We start from the raw sequence: 20107 nt of genomic DNA on the forward strand, positions 1-20107 counted from the left end.
CTCAATGCACTGCTCTTCTCTGGTTCTTTTTCCCCCATGTGAGGGTATTATATTGCCTAAGAATTATCCTTTGCTAACATTTTCAAAACTTACTCTCACATTACCCACTTTGGATTAAGTATAAAATATGTTCTTCATAAGTTATTTTCTACTTTAAGCCTGAAGTAAGCTTTGAAGTAGGCATTAAATAGGGTAAGCATTCTTGTGAACTAATGCTTATATATTATTGTATTTCTCTTTAAAACATTGTTTTTCTATAATATATATTGATGTTACTAAATTATTATATTTCTGAGAGTAATTAGAAGTAATTATACTATTAATTATTTTAAAAATATTAAATCCTTAATCTAAAAATCTACAACTCTTACAAATTTTAATATGTAACATTCAAGTACTAAGTAGTATTAAGTTGTAGCTAATCAAGGAGCTTAAATTATGAAATAGTCAGGATTAATTATAGGGACTAGTTCATTTTGCCTTTATTAATTTTATTTAAAGATTTATATGAATATTTAGTTGTACAAGTTTTTATTATATGCAGCTTTTCATGTGTGAATCAGATGTTTTTGGCTCTTTTCAAAATGAGTGAGATAAATTATGTTTCTAATATATTCATAGAAAAGAACAGAAAGCAAATAAAAATTCCCATTATTTTAAGTTCTAAGCAGATGAGTACGGTTAGTTTTTAAGTTGACATTTTATTTGTCATTTCAGACATAAATGTCCAAATTAAAAATTGTAAACTTTGTGTGACATTTATGGTTGGAACTTTAAGAAGTTACTTTAATATTTATTATGGTATCTTCTTTTGTCATGATAATCTATATTTTTATAAGGCATCATTGAAATATAGAAATTGTATTCTTTCCACTAAGATAATGGAAACATTTACCTATGGGATAATGCAGCTGTCCTCAGGGAAGAAGATGTGTGTCTAAATGTGATCTTTGACATGGAAAAAAACTAAGTAGAGAGGGAAGAAAACTGGATTTTGCTCTCCAAAGAATACCAAATACTCTTGGCATTCTGCTAAGAAAAAAAAAAAAAGTACTCTTTGTGATTCTAGAGGCAGCATACTTTGTTAGGTATTTTACTATATTATTGAGTGTATATATAAAAATATATAAGTGAATAATGGATTAATATATTTAAATTACTTTTTATGTCTTCTTTATCAGGAGGATGAGGTGATCATTTTGACTAATTAGAATCCTTCGCCTAGTTCCATTTGAGTGTCTAAGCTGTGTGCAATTTTTAGGAGAGTGCAGTATTTTTAGTCTGCCATAATAGCAATATATTCATTAACATTTGATTAGAAACAGTTTTTAAATGAAGTAACGATTCAGTTGCAAGACTAAAAATTCTGCATGGTCTGTGTTTTTTGTTAACTTTGGCTGCATGTGATCATTTCCTTTGCTGCTTTTGAGAATGAAATTAAATTTCTTTATCTAGACATTTTCCAGAAGTTTCACCCAAGCATAATTAAGCATTTTAAAGAATTTTGTGGAAAGATAATCCCAACTTTAGCTGGGAAGCAATTGGCAACTGGGAGGAAAAAAGTCTCCTAGAAGTGTCTTTAATGGGCAATTAATTCTGATGCTGTGTTACTTAATGTTTAATTTTACCTATTCATTGTCAAGTTCTGGAAAATTCCTAGTCCAGTTTCTCTGTGTCCAGTAACTTTTATTTTTCTACTCCTAGTTTCTGCAGGCCTAACTTTCTTATTCCTTTCTCTGAGCTTTTTAATAAGTTCTAACAAATGAATACTTTAGATGTAAATTCTTTTAGCAAAGAAAACACATTTTTTTCTTTATTTTTTCTGAAATGCGAGTCATTGCATAAATTTTTACAGTAAACACAATGCTTATTAATACACTTTACCTCATATATGCTTGTACAGAAAGATTTAGAAAGTGATTCTTAGGTCATGAAAATTGTTATTAGTCTGTCCACTATTTACCACTGCTGAATATTGGTGCAGTTGATGGCACTTAACCTAAAGGAGTATAATGCTAAGTGTTAGATTTGAATTTTTATTATCATTTTTTACCTTAGTTCTTTTTGACCTCTGGATTAAGGTTGATTCCTTTCAACCACTGATATATTCTTATTTTTCAGTCAATTTATATTTTTATTTAACATATCCTAACATTATAATACATTAGAGCTAAAATTGTAATTTAGTTGGAAAACATCTCATTCCATCTTTTACTGATTTTTATTTAGATAATTTTAGATTCATGGGCAGTTGAAAGAAATAATACAGAAAGATCCTATGTACATTTTTCTCAGTCATTAGTTTTTGAATTGTTAGAATAGTAAAGTTTTCCCATTGACATATTTTATTTTTGCATGTTATATATAGTGCATTAATAGACTTTGTGTAGTGGTTTTAATATACTTAAATAATGAGAAAAGAGCAGTTAATTGGTATCTTCTTGTTTTTGTAGTATCTTAAGGCAGGTTCCTTGAAAGATCCTCTGTTAGATGACCATGGAGATTTTATTAGAATGTGCACAGCCATGAAAAAGATTGGTTTGGATGACGAAGAAAAGCTTGATCTGTTCCGGGTAGTAGCTGGTGTCCTGCACCTTGGAAATATTGATTTTGAGGAAGCTGGCAGCACCTCAGGTATTTTTTGTTTGTTCATTTGTTTGTGGTTGTTTTGTTTTAAAGACGAATAAAATTAGAAGTTCTGTCATTTCTTTGCAAATTCAATCTCTTTGTATGCAGGCTTTTTAATACCCTGAAATTTCTAGAATATATTGTGTTGTGTGGTAAATCTTGGAAATGAAGGATGATGCATTATTAGTCATTATGAGCTCTGTTTTGAACAAGTCAGTGATACTGAGGGGGAATAAATTCATTTTATGAAGGATAAGTAACCGTGACCAGCAGAAGGGTCATATTTAGTTAAATTTTTCAACTGATAATTCTACTTTGCCAGTATGTGCACAGCATAATTCTCTACCATATATTAAGGTATTTTAACATTTTTCTGGTTCATTGATATAAACTTGGATCAGTTAATTAAGGCAATTGAATATGTACCAGCCCATATACTTTATTATTTGGAAATGAAAATAGTTTATACATTATGCAAAATAAAAAGAACATGTAAGTGCCTTCATGATAGTAACATTTGAACTCCAGTGTTTCTACATAAACAGTAAGACTTTTTATGTAATCTCAAGTTGGATCCATGAATACCGGGGTTGGAAAACTGTGGCCCATGGCCAAATTTGACCAGCTGCCTATTTTTGCAAATAAAGTGTTGGTAGAACAAAGCCACACCCATTCATTTGAGCCTTGTCTGTGCCAGCTTTCATGCTACAGCAGCAGAGTTTAGTAGTTGTGACAGAAACTGTATGGCCAGCAAAGCCTAAGATCTGACACTTAGAGAAAAGATTATTGACTCCTATATAAATACATTATTAAAATATTTTATATTAAAAATAAGTTAAAAATGTTGAAAGCACTATTTAATATAGTAGTCAATAACATGGACTTTAGTGTCAGATCCCAGAAGCTCTCTGACCTTTGCTTTTCTTTATATGTAAACAGCCCATGAGAAGTACTTTTAAAGTACAGTACCTAGCAATAGTATGCATATAAGGAAGGAGCACAAGAGGAAGGGAAAAACAATATTTAAAAAATGTGTCTGCTTGGGGTAACTGAGTGACTCAGTTGGTTAAGCGTCCGACTCTTGGTCGTGATCAGCTCAGGTTGTGATCTCCCGGTTCCTGGGATCGAGTCCTGTGTTGGGTTCCACGCTGACAATGCAGAGCCTGCTTGGGATTCTCTCTCTCCCTGTCTCTCTGTCCTTCCCTTGCTCATGCTCTCTCATGCACGCGCTCTCTCTCTCTCTCAAAATAAATAAACTTTAAAAAAATGTGTCTGCTATTTGCAAGACCCTTCATATTTTGCGTTTCATCGTAAACAACATATAATCATAATCTAAATTTCATAAAGATAATGAGGTAAGGGATATTATCTGCATTTTATGGAAGTGGAACCTGTACAGAAGTAATGTGGTTACTAATGAAATTGTAGATGTGAGAACTGGGTTCCACCCACATCTAACTAACTCAGGTACTTGTGATAATTGGCCCAAATTGCCCCCAGTCACTGAAACTTCCCAAGAGTCTTGATCTGTGAGTGAGCAGACTAGAATAGATAGTCTTCATGACTCTCAAATTTAATATCCTGTGATGCTGTGAAGTCAATAATGTCACATGCAACACAGTGTAGTTAAGAGTATAAATTTTTGAGCCAGAGTATTTGCCACTAGGGTAGTAACCTGCCTGTGTGGTCTTGGGCCGGGAACTTAACTGCTCTCTGTCTCCGTTTCCTCACCTGTAAACTGAGGATAACAATAGTCCTTGCCTCATGTTGTATAGAGGAATAAATGAGTTAAATATTAAGTGATGTATATTCTTATATCCAGTACATAATAATCACCATAAGTGTTTTTAATGATTAAGTAAAATAAAAATACAGATTAATTCCAGTTTAAAATGAAAAATAAAAAAGGCAAAATCAGGTATGTTCTTAGTGTGTAACATATTTTTAGTTTTTTTGAAGGATTTGAAATTTTTATTTCAAATTATCACCCTATGGTAGCACATGCAGATGTATACAGAGATCATAAACGTGGTGTGATCCAGTAGTGGAAAAAGCACTTACACAGTCAAAAGGCAAATAATAGCATGTATTTACATTAACTTTTATTTTTCTTTTCAAACTTCCTTCTGTTGAAAATGAGCAGAAAGCAGAGCAGATTGTAAAGAGCCACTGAATGAAGAAAATTAATAAACTAGGCTATTTTTGGCTATTTTTTATTTTAATAGTTCAGATTTTATTAATCTCCATTTTTTCCTGTGACCCTTCCTATAGATCCAAATGGTTTCTTTCTAGTTAGAATGGATCCTCCCCCCCCCCCCCCCCCCCCACACACACACACAGGGAGCTCAATTTTGGCATGTCTTTGCAACTTAGAAAAGCTATGGATATTTTTATAATTATTTTAAAAGAAAACTTATTCTTCTAAGTGTTCAGAAGACTCATATCGAAAAGTTTCTGCATGATGGCATATACAAAAAATGCCTAGTGGGACTTCCTGTGTTTTTTAAATTCTGCATGACAGAAGTAAATGCTACTATAACAAACTTAAAGAGTATTCAGAGAAGTTCTTTTCTGGAAGGAGAGTGACATGGAAACCTTATGTTGTTTTACAAGTGTTTTGCCTTTTTAAAACTTTTAAAATGTATGTTTTCTTATGTTAGCCTTACATAATTTCTCAAAGTGTATAAGAAACCTTGCAAAATAGTAATGGTGAAATGTTTCAATACATTAATGAATTTTTGATGGCCAGTTGATTGACTTACAAAATTTAGATAATCTATGTGTGTTTAGTAATAAGAAATCAGTAGTAAGCTTATTTTTACAGAATTAAAGCTTTAATATATCTTCTAAGTATTCTTGTCCCCTTGTTCTTTTTCTTTGGTAACAGCTTAATTGAAATACAGTTCATAGACCATTCAATCCACCCATTTAACCTACACAATTCAGTGGTTTTTTCATATACTCAGAGTTGTGCAGTCATCACTGCAGTTTAGTTTTTAGAACATTTTCATCACTCCAGAAGGAAACCCCATACCCTTCAGCAATCACTTCTCATTTCTTCCCAAATCCCTCAGCTTTAGGCAACCACTAATCTACTTTCTGTCTCTATGAATTTGCCTATTATGGGAATCTCATAGAAATGGAATCATACAATATGTGGTCTTTGTGACTGACTTCTTTCCCTTAGTATGTTTTCAAGGTTCACCCATGTTGTAGCATGTATCAGTATTACTTTTTTTTTTTTTTTTTTGACTGGGTAATATTCCATTCTGTGGATATACCACATTTTGTTCATCATTTCACCATTAGATGAACATTTGGATTGTTTCTGCCTTTGGCTATTATGAATAATGCTGCTAAAAACATTCTTGTCCATGTTTTTGTATGGGCATATGTTTTTATTTCTCTTGGATATATGCAGGAGTGGGATTGTTGTCATATGGTAACTGTGTTTAACCTTTTGAGGAACTGTCAGACTTTTTTAAAGTAGCTATATTCATTTCAGATCCTCATCAGCGATGTATGGAGGTTCCTGTTTGTCCACATCCTCACAAATGCTGTCTGATTATAGCCATCCTAGTGTGTGTGAAGTGTTTTTTATTTGCATTTTCCCGAAGGCTCATGAGATTGAACATTTTTTCATGTCTTTATTGACCATTTGTATCTCTTTTTTGGAGAAATGTCTGTTTATATCCTTTGCCCATTAATTGGGTTGTCTTTAAAAAAAAAAACCCTTTTTTTTAATGTTTATTTATTTTGAAGGAGAGAGAGAGCATGAGTGAGCAAGCATGAACGGGGGGAGGGGCAGAGAGAGAAGGAGACACAGAATCCGAAGCAGGCTCTGGGCTCTGAGCTGTTAGTATAGAGCCCGACGTGGGGCTCACACTTATGAGCCATGAGACCATGACCTGAACTGAAGTCGGATGCTTAACTGACTGAGTCACCCAGGTGCCCCAGTTGGGTTGTCTTTTTGTTGTCAAGTTGTAAGAGTTTTTTTGTTTTTTTTAAATTTTTTAATGTTTATTTTTGAGAGAGAACGATAGAATGCATGTGGGGGAAGGGCAGAGAGAGGGGGATACATAGAATCTGAAGCAGGCTCCAGGCTCCAAGCTCCGAGCTGTCAGCACAGAGCCTGATGCAGGGCTCAAACTCATGAACTGTGAGATCATGACCTGAGCTGAAGTCAGACACTTGAACTGACTGAGCCACCTAGGTGCCCCATCAAGTTGTAAGAGGTTTTTAAAATATATATCACAGATACAAGTTCTTTGTCAGATATATAATTTGTAAATATTTTCTCTAAACCTGTGGGTTGTCTTTTAAATTTTTGGGTCGTGTTCTTTGAAATATAAAAGTTTTTCATTTTTCTACTTTGACAGAGGGAATGTAAGTGGGGGAAGGTCAGAGGGTGAGGAAGAGAGAGAATCTTAGGCTCCATACTCAGTGCAGACCCTGACGCAGGCTCATCTAACCACTGTGAGAGCATGACCTGAGCCGAAATATAGAGTTGGATGCTTAATAACAGAGCCATTTAGGCACCCCAAAAGTTCTTCATTTTGATGAAGTGTAATTTGTCTGAGTTTTTTTCTGTTGCTTGTACTCTTGGTGTCATATCTAAGAAACCATTACTATTCCAAGATGATGAGGATTTATGTCTGTGTATTCTTCAAAGAGTTTAATAGTGTTAGCTCTTAATTTAAGTCTTATTGATGGTGTGAGGCAGGGGTTCAACTTAATTCTTTTGCACATGGATATCCAGTTGTCTCAGTGCCATTTTCTGAAAAAGCTGTTTTTGTCCCCAGTGAGTTATCCTGACAGCCCCTTATTCATATAGAATCTCATGGTGTATTTCTCCTGAGACCACTCTATTAAGTAGTTTACTAATTTGTCATGATAAACTTATGATTTTTACAAATTCTTTGTAGTTTTGAAATTAGTCTTCAGGTGAATTAGTTATAAAAATTAAACCTTAACTATTAGTAAAATGTTTATTTTTAGAATAGTAGTAATAATAAAAATAATAATAGCTAACTTTTATATAGTGCTTACTGTGTACCAGGTACTGTTCCAAGAATGACACATATGTAACCTCATTAATCTCTATAACAACCTTATTAGGTAAATATAGTTAGTATTCTCTAAATGGATAAGGAAACTGAGCACAGAGAGAATAAGTAACTTTTTCAGGGTCACACAGCTAATGAGTCTTACAGCCATATCAGTGCAGAGGCACATTGCAGTATAGTGTCTTTCTGTATAATGCTTTTTAGAACAGCCTCCATAAGTATAAATCTATGTATATGATGTACAGGTAATCGCCGTTGCCTCCTCACACTCTTCCTGTTTCCCAAACAGGAAGCATAAGCACATGCATATACATGCGTGGGGACACACAGCACACCACACCACACACACACACACACACACACACACACACACACAAAACCTCATATGTTGACAGACATCCACACTGACCTACTGAAGTGCCACCATTTGCCATTTACAGTTACGTCTTGAAGTTTTCAAGAATTGTATGAATTTTAATGATAAGCTACTATATTTCTCTAGAGATTTACAAGGATTATAATCTATCATTAGTGTATTTTGCTTGCAGGGTCATAAAAAATGAAACAGTGGCAGGTTAATATTGATGAGCAGAAGTCCATGAGATATCATGGACTGCCTCAAGTGAGGATCTCCCACTGACCTTGGCAGTAGGAATGTCTGACAAAGATGGTGAAAAAGTGAGGTGAAATTATAAGTCACAGATAAACCCGGTCTATTCCATAGATTTATGTGTGAAGTCTACTTCTAAGAAATGGATCTTGAAAATCTAGTTTAATATAATGTCTTTTAATTTCAAATTTAAATGTATTTTCATTAGGTGGTTGTAATCTGAAGAATAAATCTAATCAGGCATTGGAATATTGTGCTGAATTACTGGGTTTAGATCAAGATGATCTTCGTGTAAGTTTAACTACAAGAGTCATGCTAACAACAGCAGGGGGCACCAAAGGAACAGTCATAAAGTAAGTTCCTTAACTCATTGCTCTGTAAAAGTACTGCCTTGTTGTTTGTCAAGGAAATATCGTTCTTTGACAACACGGAGATTTCAAGTTGATCTTTTGGATGATTCATTTCATTATAATGTTCTAAAACACGTGCTCGATAATTAGAATTCTGTGCATCTTACTGCAGTAATCTACTATATAAATAAATGCTGACCTCCACAGCTCTTAAAGTTGTTCCTTGCATCTAGATATGCTGCATGGCACAGATTTGAAGTTTATAAAGTAAGAGTGGTTTACTTGTACAGCTACAAAAATATGAGTTGATTATGTTAATCAGTATTTGTTTTAGGCAATGTTTTTTCAGTTTTTCAGGACAGCTGGTTTTCTTTTAATTATAATTCATTCTTTTGAAGTGTACAGTTTAGTATTTTTTAGTATATGTACAATCTTGTGCAGCCATTACCATTATTTAGTTTCAGAAGGCAACAGACCATTTTATTTTAAAAGTGATTTTCCGGGGCGCCTGGGTGGCGCAGTCGGTTAAGCGTCCGACTTCAGCCAGGTCACGATCTCACGGTCTGTGAGTTCGAGCCCCGCATCAGGCTCTGGGCTGATGGCTCGGAGCCTGGAGCCTGCTTCCGATTCTGTGTCTCCCTCTCTCTCTGCCCCTCCCCCATTCATGCTCTGTCTCTCTCTGTCCCAAAAATAAATAAAAAACGTTGAAAAAAAAAATTTAAAAAAAAAAAAAAATAAATAAAAGTGATTTTCCTTACAAATGGCATGTTCTAAAACTTGTTTTTTTAACTTTTTTTTAATGTTTATTTATTTTGTGTGAGAGAGAGAGAGAGAATCCCAAACAGGATTTGCACTATCAGTGTGGAGCCCTACATGGGGTTTGATCCCACAGACCGTGACATCATGACCTGAGCCAAAATCAGGAGCCAGACAGTCAACTGACTGAGCCACCCAGCCACCCTTGTTCTAAAACTTACTGAGGAGAACTCACTTTAGTAAAACACTCAGCGAATGTAATTTCCCCATACCTCTCAGATTCTTCATTTAGAGGAAATTACAAATGACAAGAAAATAAGAGTCTAGCCAGAATTTCTTAAATCTGTAACCAAGAATTTCTAGGTTGTGTTTGGGTATCTGTACATTTTTGGCTCAATATTTTGTTTTAGACATTTCTGTTTTTGATACATAAAATAAAATTGATATTCAGCCATCATTCTGGGGGCACTGTAAGATCTTCACTTATGGGGGGAAACAGTCAGATCCTCTATCCCTTGCTAAATAAGGCAGGGAGTGAGTTCTGGTGACATATTTCAGGAAGATTTTCAACAAATTAAACCGGGAGGATGTAAAAACAAACTTTTAGCCACTCAGATAATTTGGTAGCTCTTACACTTTGGGAAACATTAGCAAGATATGTTTAGCCTGATTATTTGCTAAGCTGATTCCAAATTATTATAAAGAAAACCTTAGCAAGGAGGGTGCATAGTAGTGCCATACAGTTGCTTGGTTCCTTAGAAATATTTCTGGGGTCCATGGAAAGTCTGGATAAAGCACAGGTGTGTGATTTTCAGGTAGCATTTCCTCCATTTCCCCTTTGTTGCAAAGCAGTTCTTTTATGTGTTCTATGTATGGAGTGCTCACATAGGATTCACTTAGGAAAGGGTTCTGTTGCAGGAAGTTGGAAAACCAGTTTAGACTTTTAAGGTTACTTCCAAATTTGACAATTTTTCTGGTGTTCTCGTGGTGCCCCATACTTACCTTTATGATAGCATTTAGCAAGGCATTTGAAAATTCACTTTTATGGCAGTTTCTTAATCAGATTTTAACTTTCTTGAGGAAGAGGGCTGTGTGTCTATGTCTGCGACATCAAATACTGTAACAAACACCATATAGTTACTTACATTAAATAGAATTGGACAGTTTGAATTTTAAGATGTAAGCATTTATTCCCAGTGTTAAACAAGGTGCCAAACTTTAGCTTGAATTAAATAGTTTCTTTTGTGTTTGAAGAAAGTTAAAAGGAAGATTATTCCTCTGAATGATTTTTTTTAATATATTCAGCATATAAAGTATAAATTAAGATCATCAGTGGTTTGAGCCTAAACTTCTTTTACTCAATAATACATTTTTTTATCTATGTGTAGATAATTTCTATAGTTCTTTTAGTATGCTTCTTGCCTCATTTATCTGTGCCTATTCACAAATGACCTTTTGTAGCTATTTATTTTGTTCTTCACAGTGAATGTGTTTAGATACCCTTTGATCTTGGGTATCTGGTATTATTTTCACAATTATTACTGTAAAGAATTTTCATTGGTATAGTCTTCTTTTGTAGGGTACCCTTGAAAGTGGAGCAAGCAAACAATGCTCGCGATGCCTTGGCAAAGACTGTCTATAGCCATCTTTTTGATCATGTGGTCAACAGAGTAAATCAGTGTTTTCCTTTTGAAACATCATCTTATTTTATTGGAGTCCTAGATATTGCTGGTTTTGGTAAGTATAGTTTTGTTTGTGAATTTGTATGTTATTTTTTATTCAGTTTTTCACATATATCTAAAATTAAAAGAACCATTTTTTCCCTTGCAGTACCTTTCACTTGATATGTTTTCAGTTATGTGTCCATACCTACATTTCATTTTATAATATGATTTAATTAGGAAGCTGATGCTTAACAAAAGGAAAAACTCAGAGGTTTTGGTCACACTAATGCTAATAATAAAACATGTTGATTGAAACCATTATAGTTAGGAAATGTCTCTATACTCCTAAATGAATACAACTGAATAAAGGTAAAGTCTTGAGTCCTACTAATAAAGAGGATTAAGTCATTAAAACCACTGACTACAATGTAATGCTGGATATAAGTTGACCTAACATATAACCCAAACTCATTGCTATGTGTAGAAATTCATCACTAGTGTTAACAGATTGCTATTTCCAATGAATTTCCACCAAATGAATAAATATGTTTATTAAAGATATTTTATACATATAACTACATAATATAAATATAAATATATATTCAGGGTAGTATATATTAATTTATATTCAAGATAAATGTTTGAGAACAGCCACGGAGCTGTGCAACCAGAAATGAAAAGAATCACTAACATCTGAGTGCCAGATGTATTGTTGTGAATGACTGTTTTGTAAAAATCTCCAAGTAAATCGGACCGTTTTTATATTGGGCTTTATCAATGTGAGTGTTCCTTCTGGCTGCGTAGGAGTGGTGTTTTCCTCCTGTGTAGTTTGCTTTTGCCAAGAGAAGGTATGAGTATTTACTTTTGGGGAGGGGTAGAATTTTGGTTTTGATGTGATACATATTTAAAAATTTATAATTATTACCTTTGGTTCAAAGGTAGAAAACACTCATCACTGAGGTAAAATTTTAAAATCTTCAGACATTAGTTCCTGGTCTGCACCAGTTTTAGTGTAACAGACACATAACAGAATCATAACATTTTAGAGCTACAGGGATCTTAGAGGTAATGTAATGCAGTCTCTTTACTTTAGAAATGAGTGAGTATTCGTAATATTTTCTAACTATAATTTTACTGATTATACAGAAAAAGATTTAAAGCACTTGTCTTTTAAGCCACTTTTGTTCTTCAGTTAATTTAGATTGCTTTAACACCTTGTGCTTAAGAAACTGATTTAAGTGGTTTACGTTTTGTATCTTTTACGATACGACATTTATCTCCTTTAACGTGCACCTTTTTTGTTAAGTAAAATGCAATTATTTTCAATACTTAATTGAAATACCTAACAAAATTTGTCTTGAAATAAGAGAATTTGGGGAGTATAATGCAAATATATGTATTTTTTTACTTAATTTTAAATTAAGCATTGACATAATAAAATTTTATCCAAAGATAAATTTATAGTATGAAGTTGATTTGATGATGACTTTTGACTCTGGTTTTATGTTTTCAGAGTACTTTGAACATAACAGTTTTGAACAATTTTGCATCAACTACTGCAATGAAAAGCTTCAACAGTTTTTTAATGAAAGGATTCTGAAGGAGGTAATTGCCATTACAATTTAAATTTAAGAACTGCATTAAGCTATTTTAATTTCAAGGAACAGAGGCATGCTGCCCCAGTTGATGGGGTATAATATGTAAGGTGGCCCAGAGGATCAGAGATGCCCAGAAAAGGCCCCAGGGGCTAGCTGTTGCTCAGGCACAACAGAAGTGTTTGTTGATACAGTGGAAGCTTAGGGACCCAATAAAAACCCTAATAGGCATCTCAGAAGTGAACATCTGTTGCTTCCAGTGACTTTTGCTAGACTTGGTATTTCATTTGTTTCTTTTCCTGAGTCTGTTGCCCCTACTTCTGCCACTGCCAAACAACTTTCTACTCTATCCCTGACGTTGGCATTTCCCACCCTTCTTCTATGTCTCTCTGCTTCTGCCCACTCTGCTACGTGCTCACCCTCTCTCTGTGTGTGTCAGGAAAGCCACCAGATCGAGGGATGCAGTGGGGCCATTTGCTTGGAGTGCCTCTGGGCATTGTATTCTCTGCCACACTACTGTGTGCACTGCCCAGGCGCCTGTCAGTGGTGTGCCTACGGCTGGCCTCCAGTCTCTGGTCCAGGAAGGGGCTTGCTGCCACTGCTCCTAGTGAGTAAGTGGGCATGGCCAATACTCACAGTCCCGAGTCTAGGAAAGTTATAATTGTTTAGAGTGCAGAATAAGTAAAGATAGGTTTGGATCAGTTGATTTGTGATTAGGCTCCCCATTTTTACCTTATGTTTGAATTCTCCAGTATTTATCTACCAGTACCCTTGACTTTCCTTCCTTTGTGCTTTTTGAGATATGTTCTACTGAATGTGGATGGTAGAGTTAGAGGGAACTTAGAAATGATCTAGTTCAGCCTTTTATTTTACAGACGAAGAAAGTGAATTTCCAGAGCAGTTTAATGACTGCTGCCGGTCTGAACCTACCTTCCAGCTGCCTGACTGACAATACTGTTTTCTTCTCATACTAGCATTGCTGTTTTCCAGTTCTCTTCTTAACTGTATCTGGATCTGAAATGTGAAGTATTCTTTCCTGTTCCCATTCCATTAATCTTTTCCCACATGTTTGTTATGTTTTTGTCTTTGTGGGTTTCCCAGCACATTCATTTTTATACTTTTTACTTGTATACTATAGTTAAAGCCAGTTCTGGCATAAATAAACAGGTAAACCAAATACTTAGCAGTTAAGATAATTACTCTGAAAATGTTTTATCCAGCCACGTTAGTTCTTCCATTACTATTTGAAGTTGTACATGTGTACTTCTCACTTAACCTCTCCTAATTCTTCCCTTCCATGCCAGCCCAGCAAACTTTATCTAGAAACATAACGAGGAAACACTATCTTGATATATGTTTATTTCTTTAACAGTTCCTTAAAATAAATGTTTGGGGGTACCTGGGTGGCTGAGTTGGTTAAGTGTGTCCTGACTCTTGATTTTGGCTCAGGTCATGACCTCATGGTTCATAGGATTGAGCCCCAAGTCAGGCGCTGTGCTAACAGCATGGAGCCTGCTTGGGATTCTTTCTCTCAAAATAAATAAATAACTTTAAAATAAAATAAAATAAAATAAGATAAATGTTTGGATTTCAAATTCCAAATTCAGATTGTGTCTCAAATGGACGGGACTTCTAAAATGATAGAAACCTTTTCTGGTATATCTTGTGGGAGGAAATATTTAAACATTTGGGAAAAAAAGATTAAAATACATGTCAACCTACACTCATTTTGTTGCTCACCCATCTGTAGTAAAATCCTTTTTTTTTTTTTTAATTTTAAGAAGATACCAGACTTAGTCTAGGAACTCAACTTTAATTTGTAAATTATTTTTCCAAATTACACTTATTTTTCCCAGTAATATATTCCTTATATATATCACTGTGTAGATACTAGAACCCATTTGCAATTAATTGCTGTTTCCTTGATTTTAGTGCTTGTCTGTATATGTTAAGAAATTTCTCCTGTCTTTGGACAACAGTTTAGGACTAAAACAGTTTAGTTTGTTTAGCTCTTCTTTAAACTTTTAAAAATTATCACAGCTGGTTTTTACATTCTTCTGTAAATTTCAGGGGTTGGTAGACTCTGGCCTTTGGGAGAAATCCAACATGCTGCCTATTTTTGCAAATGAAGTTTTATTGGAACACAGCCATGCTTTTTCATTTACTGTTATTTGTGGCTGCTTTTGTGCTGCAGTGGCATAATTAAGTAGTTTTGACAAAGACACTATGCTTTGTCTCCCTCCCTCTCTAACCTCTTTTTTTTTCTTCCCCTCCCTCATGGACTTCTGTGATTGGGGGTGGGAGGGAGGGGAGGGTGAGTGATGGGTATTGAGGAGAGCACTTTTTGGGATGAGCACTGGGTGTTGTATGGAAACCAATTTGACAATAAATTTCGTATTTAAGAAAAAAAAGACACTATGGCCCACAGCTGAAAATATTTACTGTCTGGCCCTTTACAGAAAAAGTTCGTTAACTCTTGGTCTATTTTACTGAGAAGTTTGACTTTAAAATTGCTAACGGGGTGCCTGGGTGGCTCAGTTGGTTGAGAGTCTGACTCCTGATTTTGACTCAGGTCATGATCTCATGTCGGGCTCCATGCTGAGCATAAGACCTCCTTGGGGTTCTCTCTCTCCCTCTGCCCTTTTCCCCTGCTCGTGCTCTCTCCCTCTCTAAAATAAAGTAAAATTAAATTTAAAAAATGAATTTAAAATTGCTAAAGATATTTCAGAGCCTTGGTATTTCCTTGCTTTTGAATGGTTATAAACAGATCTGCATATTTCAAGAAAAATATGCTTATCTGCAGGAGGGAAAATTTCCACATATGTAAATCATATGTTGGCCATTTAATTTCTGACTTCATATTGCTTTAGGGACAAGGATTTATCTTCCCTAATGTTTTGTAAGTCTCTTTAGCTCCTGAACTTATTGGTATGAACCTTTGTACTCTGGACTAATCAGTAAATGTTATGATCAGAAGTGGCACAAAACAAGCCATTTCTGATACAGTATTTCCATATCTATGATTATGATTATTTCATTTTAGGAACAAGAACTCTATCAAAAAGAAGGTTTAGGTGTTAATGAAGTGCATTATGTGGATAATCAGGACTGTATAGGTATGTTTTTTTTATTCCACTTTTGGGAACTATGGGAAGATATAGTGAATGCTTTTACTAGTAGTTTTTCTGTGCTCTGTGATTGATATTACTAGTTATAGGACTTGAAGCTGTGGTATTGGAGAGGTTTTACTTCTCTGGTACTACTGGGAATTTATTTTTCCTACCAAGGCATCAAATTCAGTATGTTGAAAGTTTTCCTAAAATTTTTTCTGTTTGCTGTGATCAATATTTTTGTTCTTAAACCTAACGTGAGTAACTTAAGAAGGAAACAGGGGTGCCTGGGTGGCTCAGTTGGTTAGGCATTGGGCTTCAGCTCAGGTCTTGATCTCACGGTTCATGGGTTTGAGCCCCGCATTGGGCTCTGTGCTGACAGCTTAGAGCCTGGAACGTGCTTCAGATTTTGTGTCTCCCTTTCTCTCTGCCCCTCCCCCGCTCACACTTGGTCTCTGTCTCTCTCTCTCAAAAATAAACAAACATTTAAAAAAAATAAAAAAGAAGGAAACTAAACTGCTTAAGTAGTAAAGGGATGAATTACTCACCTAAGGAAACCCATGTTAGCCAGGCTCCAAGTGAGGTTTTTCAGTGTTTGGCTCTGTGGTTCTGCAGTTCCCTTATTTCTGTTCCTTGCTTTGGCAGCACCCTCTGGCCAATTGCAAGTTGGTCTCACAAGTTTCGTGAGTCATATCCAGATAATGCTGTGCAGTAGGAGAATAGGGTCTTTGTTTTTCTTGTCTGTTTTTATCAGTAAAGATAAAACACCTCTGAGCTAGTGCTTAATCTTCCTTTTCTTTCCCACCTCATCTCTAAAATCAACTGTTGGTCAAACTTTGTTTTTTGCAAACTCAGTTTCACAATGGAGTCAGTAACTCATGCTACATTTGGACAAGATAGTATAATATAATAATAATAATAATAATGCTTCACATTGGCACAACTTTTCGAAGCACTTACATGCTAGTTGGCTCACTGAGCACTGCCTTTACATATCACAGCTTTTCTCAGATCTCTGTGCCTTTGATTTTGTGATTTGATATCTTGGCTGGAATTCCTCCCCTGCCATTTATCTTTCAGCACACTTTCATATCCTTCTACACCTATCAAAATACTCATTTATGGTTTAGTTCTGCATGCCCCCCCTTCACCATCACCAGTTGCCTAAAAAGCATCATTCTTTGAGCAATGCAGTTCGAATTTTGATTTCTCTTCTTACATCCTATGGCTTTTGAAGTCTGTCCCATTTAGTAGTTTCTATATACTGTATTTGAGCACTTTATAGTTATTTTGTACAAGCAAGAAATTCAAACAACATGAAGGGAGCATAAAAATGTCCTGTTACTGAAGTTTTGTTGGAAGGCATTTGAATCACTATTGAAAAGTAGATTTTAAAAGCTAAGCATGAAAAAGCTTCTGTACTTTTACTTCATTTTGAATGTAGATATCATATGGAAGAGGAGGAATTTTTGGTTCCTTAGCTTCTCATCCAAGCTTACAAATTGGAATGGTTTTACATTAATCATATGTTTATGAACTTGTTTTTCTAGAACCTATATTAGTTTCCCCTGCTATCAACATTTTTATGAAACTTTTCATAAACCAAAATAGTGTAAATCAGAGAAGCAGTTACCGTTTTGCAAATGCGAAAATTCTTTTTGGGTTTCTTTCTATGAAAGCAGGTACTAATATAGGCCTTTTGTAAAAGTGAAGTGGCATAAAGCAAACTTTTCCATAGTGGGGGAAACCTGTTTATGATGTTACTTTCTGATAGATTGCTAAATCTGAAATAAAATCGATCTACTTTCTATAGCCTGTGAAGATACTTACAATACAATCATCTGTTACATTACTTCTGACCAGTCCTTTAAATTTATAATCAGTAAGTTGTTCACATATTCTTAAAATGTTTTTACCCTGTCATATTTTGACTTTTTTTGGAATAGATTTAATTGAATCAAAATTAGTGGGGATACTGGATATTTTAGATGAAGAAAATCGCCTTCCCCAGCCAAGTGATCAACACTTTACATCTGCAGTTCACCAGAAACACAAAGAACATTTCCGACTCACTGTGAGTTTGCCATTCCAAAATTGAGACCCTGTGGTGGGAAGAGAAACCTTTAGAAAGATGTTGCATATTAAGTAATTAGAATAATAAATTATATGGGGCTTAGAAAAACTATGATTTATCCAGTACAGCATCCTCTATAGATAGGCCCTTAGTTTATATATGTGTATCTTGGATGATGATGATCTCTCTAATGAAGGCCCTTTTAGCTGGATGGAAAGTACATTTCATCTATCTAAAATGGATAAACAGGCTTACTTGCTATTTTTATGTTCTTCCTTCTAGCAAAATGGACACCATTTGCTTTGCTTCTGTCATGTGACCTGGATCATGTTCCAGGGGTTAGCATCTAGAATCACAAACAGCCACCAGTCTGCACATTTGTAAGACCAGTAATAAAGTTTATGGCTTAGAGTCTGACTTGTGCAAGCAATCCATATTAGATAATGGGTAGCCAATTTATTTTGATGCTCTTTCCTAGGGACTTTTGAATGGGAAATATACTCAGAGACACAGAACTGAAGCAGTAGAAAAATTAACTACAGGGAAAAACAGAGATCAGTGGAAATAAATGAGAAGTACACTTCTGAAGGGGTTAGAGGACCTGGTTCCCTGAACTGCTGTTGGGTCATAGAGCTGTGCTTGAATCCTTATACCAGTGAACAGTAGGGCTTTCTTCATGAGGCTGGACCCTGAGGCTATTGAAGTGTTTCCTGGGTTCACCTAATTCTGTGTTTATCTTTACACTCGACCATCATCCCTTGAGGTAATACAAAGACAGCTGCATCCTTCTGCCCAATTAGCACAGAAAAATACGGATGTTAATTTCATCCAGGAAGATAGGTGCTGCCTTATCTTACAGAGAATAACCAAGAAAGAAAGGGAGGAAAGAAGAAAAGTAAAGCTGCTTAGACTTGCAGATGGCTCCCATACTGTTTATTATTTTGAAATTGTACCATAGTATATCAGTCATTGCTTTGATGGATCCAGGAGCTGAACTGAATGAAGACTAGTATTCTTGTTTCCTTACATCATTAAGTTAAGAATGTGTTAGGTAAACAGGTTGAATGTATTTACTTGAAAAGTTGATGTAGTTGTGATAACCTTCTCTAGGGACTGAATGTAGCAACCACGTGCCCCACTGACTTGGAGTTCTTCTGTGTCCTTAAATATTTCTTATAATGCAGAGCCTGTGTCTCTTCAGTGGAGATAGAAATCAAGTGATACGAATCCTCACCAAAACTTTTGCTAAGATTGAAGATGTATATCCGGTCCTATATATTCACTGTTCACTAGTCTTTGTTGTGACCAGCTTGCTTTATCAAGAGTACAGATTGCTAGTCAACAAAATTGTGACCAGGGCCTCAGAGAACCCTGAGTTATATAGTACATATAACTACAAGGACAACAAGCTAAAACATCAAGAATGGACTTTGTCTGCTTGTCTTCAAAGAGAACAAGAGCAAGACAGTAAATTCTAATTTTTATAAGCCATTACTTTTGTTGTAATTCTTTGGAAATAAAAGTAATAATAGCCATTTATTGAACACTTCCTATGTGCCAGTTATCTGAAGGTTTTACTTAAGTTATTTTATTTAATACTCATAATCTCTGGGGTAGATCCTGTTTGTATGCCCATGCTAGAGATGGGGAGATGTACATAGAGAGGTTAAGTGACCAGTCATGTGTAGCACAGTAAGGAAGTGGTGGATTTGGGAATCAGGCTGGGCATTTTGACTCCAGGGCCCTTGTTCTGGCTTATACTGGTGTATCACCTCACAAAGAAGAGGCTCTGTGCTCTGCTATCCCTCTCACCTAGAAAAAGCCTGGTAATGTTCTCAAAGTCTTAGTTTTTTCATTTTTAAATGAGGTTGTCTTTCTTATCCTTAGGTTATTTTGAGGGTCATATATATTCTTTTATGTGAAGACATTTTGGAAACTTTTAAATATGAGATATTGTCACTGATAGTATAGCCCTAAAATGATTCAGTGTTCTTCAGATAGATTCAGGCTCATTGTATAAACATGTTAGGATGTATAGTTTTAAAAGTGGGAGAAGTACTGATTTCAGATGTTTTTTAGAACAGTGCTTCTCAACCTTGGTTGTACCTTCAAATCACCTGACGTAAATGATACGGGCTTTAGGGGGTTTAAAAGTTTTCCAGTTAATTCACCAGTTAAGTCAAGAACCACTACTTTAGACATAGGCAGTTAACTTTATAAAGTGCCTATTGTTTTGCATATTTACAGTGTTTAT

The 20107-nt window shown here is 35.2% G+C and overlaps 1 protein-coding gene across 10 annotated transcripts in view; it reads left to right on the top strand.

Moving 5' to 3' along the window:
• The window catches only part of MYO6 (myosin VI), a 144920-nt gene that overhangs the window by 84556 nt on the left and 40257 nt on the right, over positions 1–20107 (top strand). For 6 of the 10 annotated variants that reach the window (XM_023254148.2, XM_023254152.2, XM_045057757.1 and 3 more), the window contains exons 11-16: positions 2454–2634; positions 8513–8657; positions 10990–11147; positions 12588–12679; positions 15713–15785; positions 17726–17853. In XM_023254148.2, coding sequence (XP_023109916.1) covers positions 2454–2634; positions 8513–8657; positions 10990–11147; positions 12588–12679; positions 15713–15785; positions 17726–17853 — 777 coding nt within the window. Of the gene's footprint in view, positions 1–1181; positions 1191–2453; positions 2635–8512; positions 8658–10989; positions 11148–12587; positions 12680–15712; positions 15786–17725; positions 17854–20107 lie in introns of all 10 variants that reach the window. The other 4 variants (XM_023254147.2, XM_023254149.2, XR_006597925.1 and 1 more) reach the window with 2 other exon arrangements.

This window comes from Felis catus, chromosome B2 (assembly GCF_018350175.1).
Source record: "Felis catus isolate Fca126 chromosome B2, F.catus_Fca126_mat1.0, whole genome shotgun sequence".
NCBI lineage: Eukaryota > Metazoa > Chordata > Mammalia > Carnivora > Felidae > Felis > Felis catus.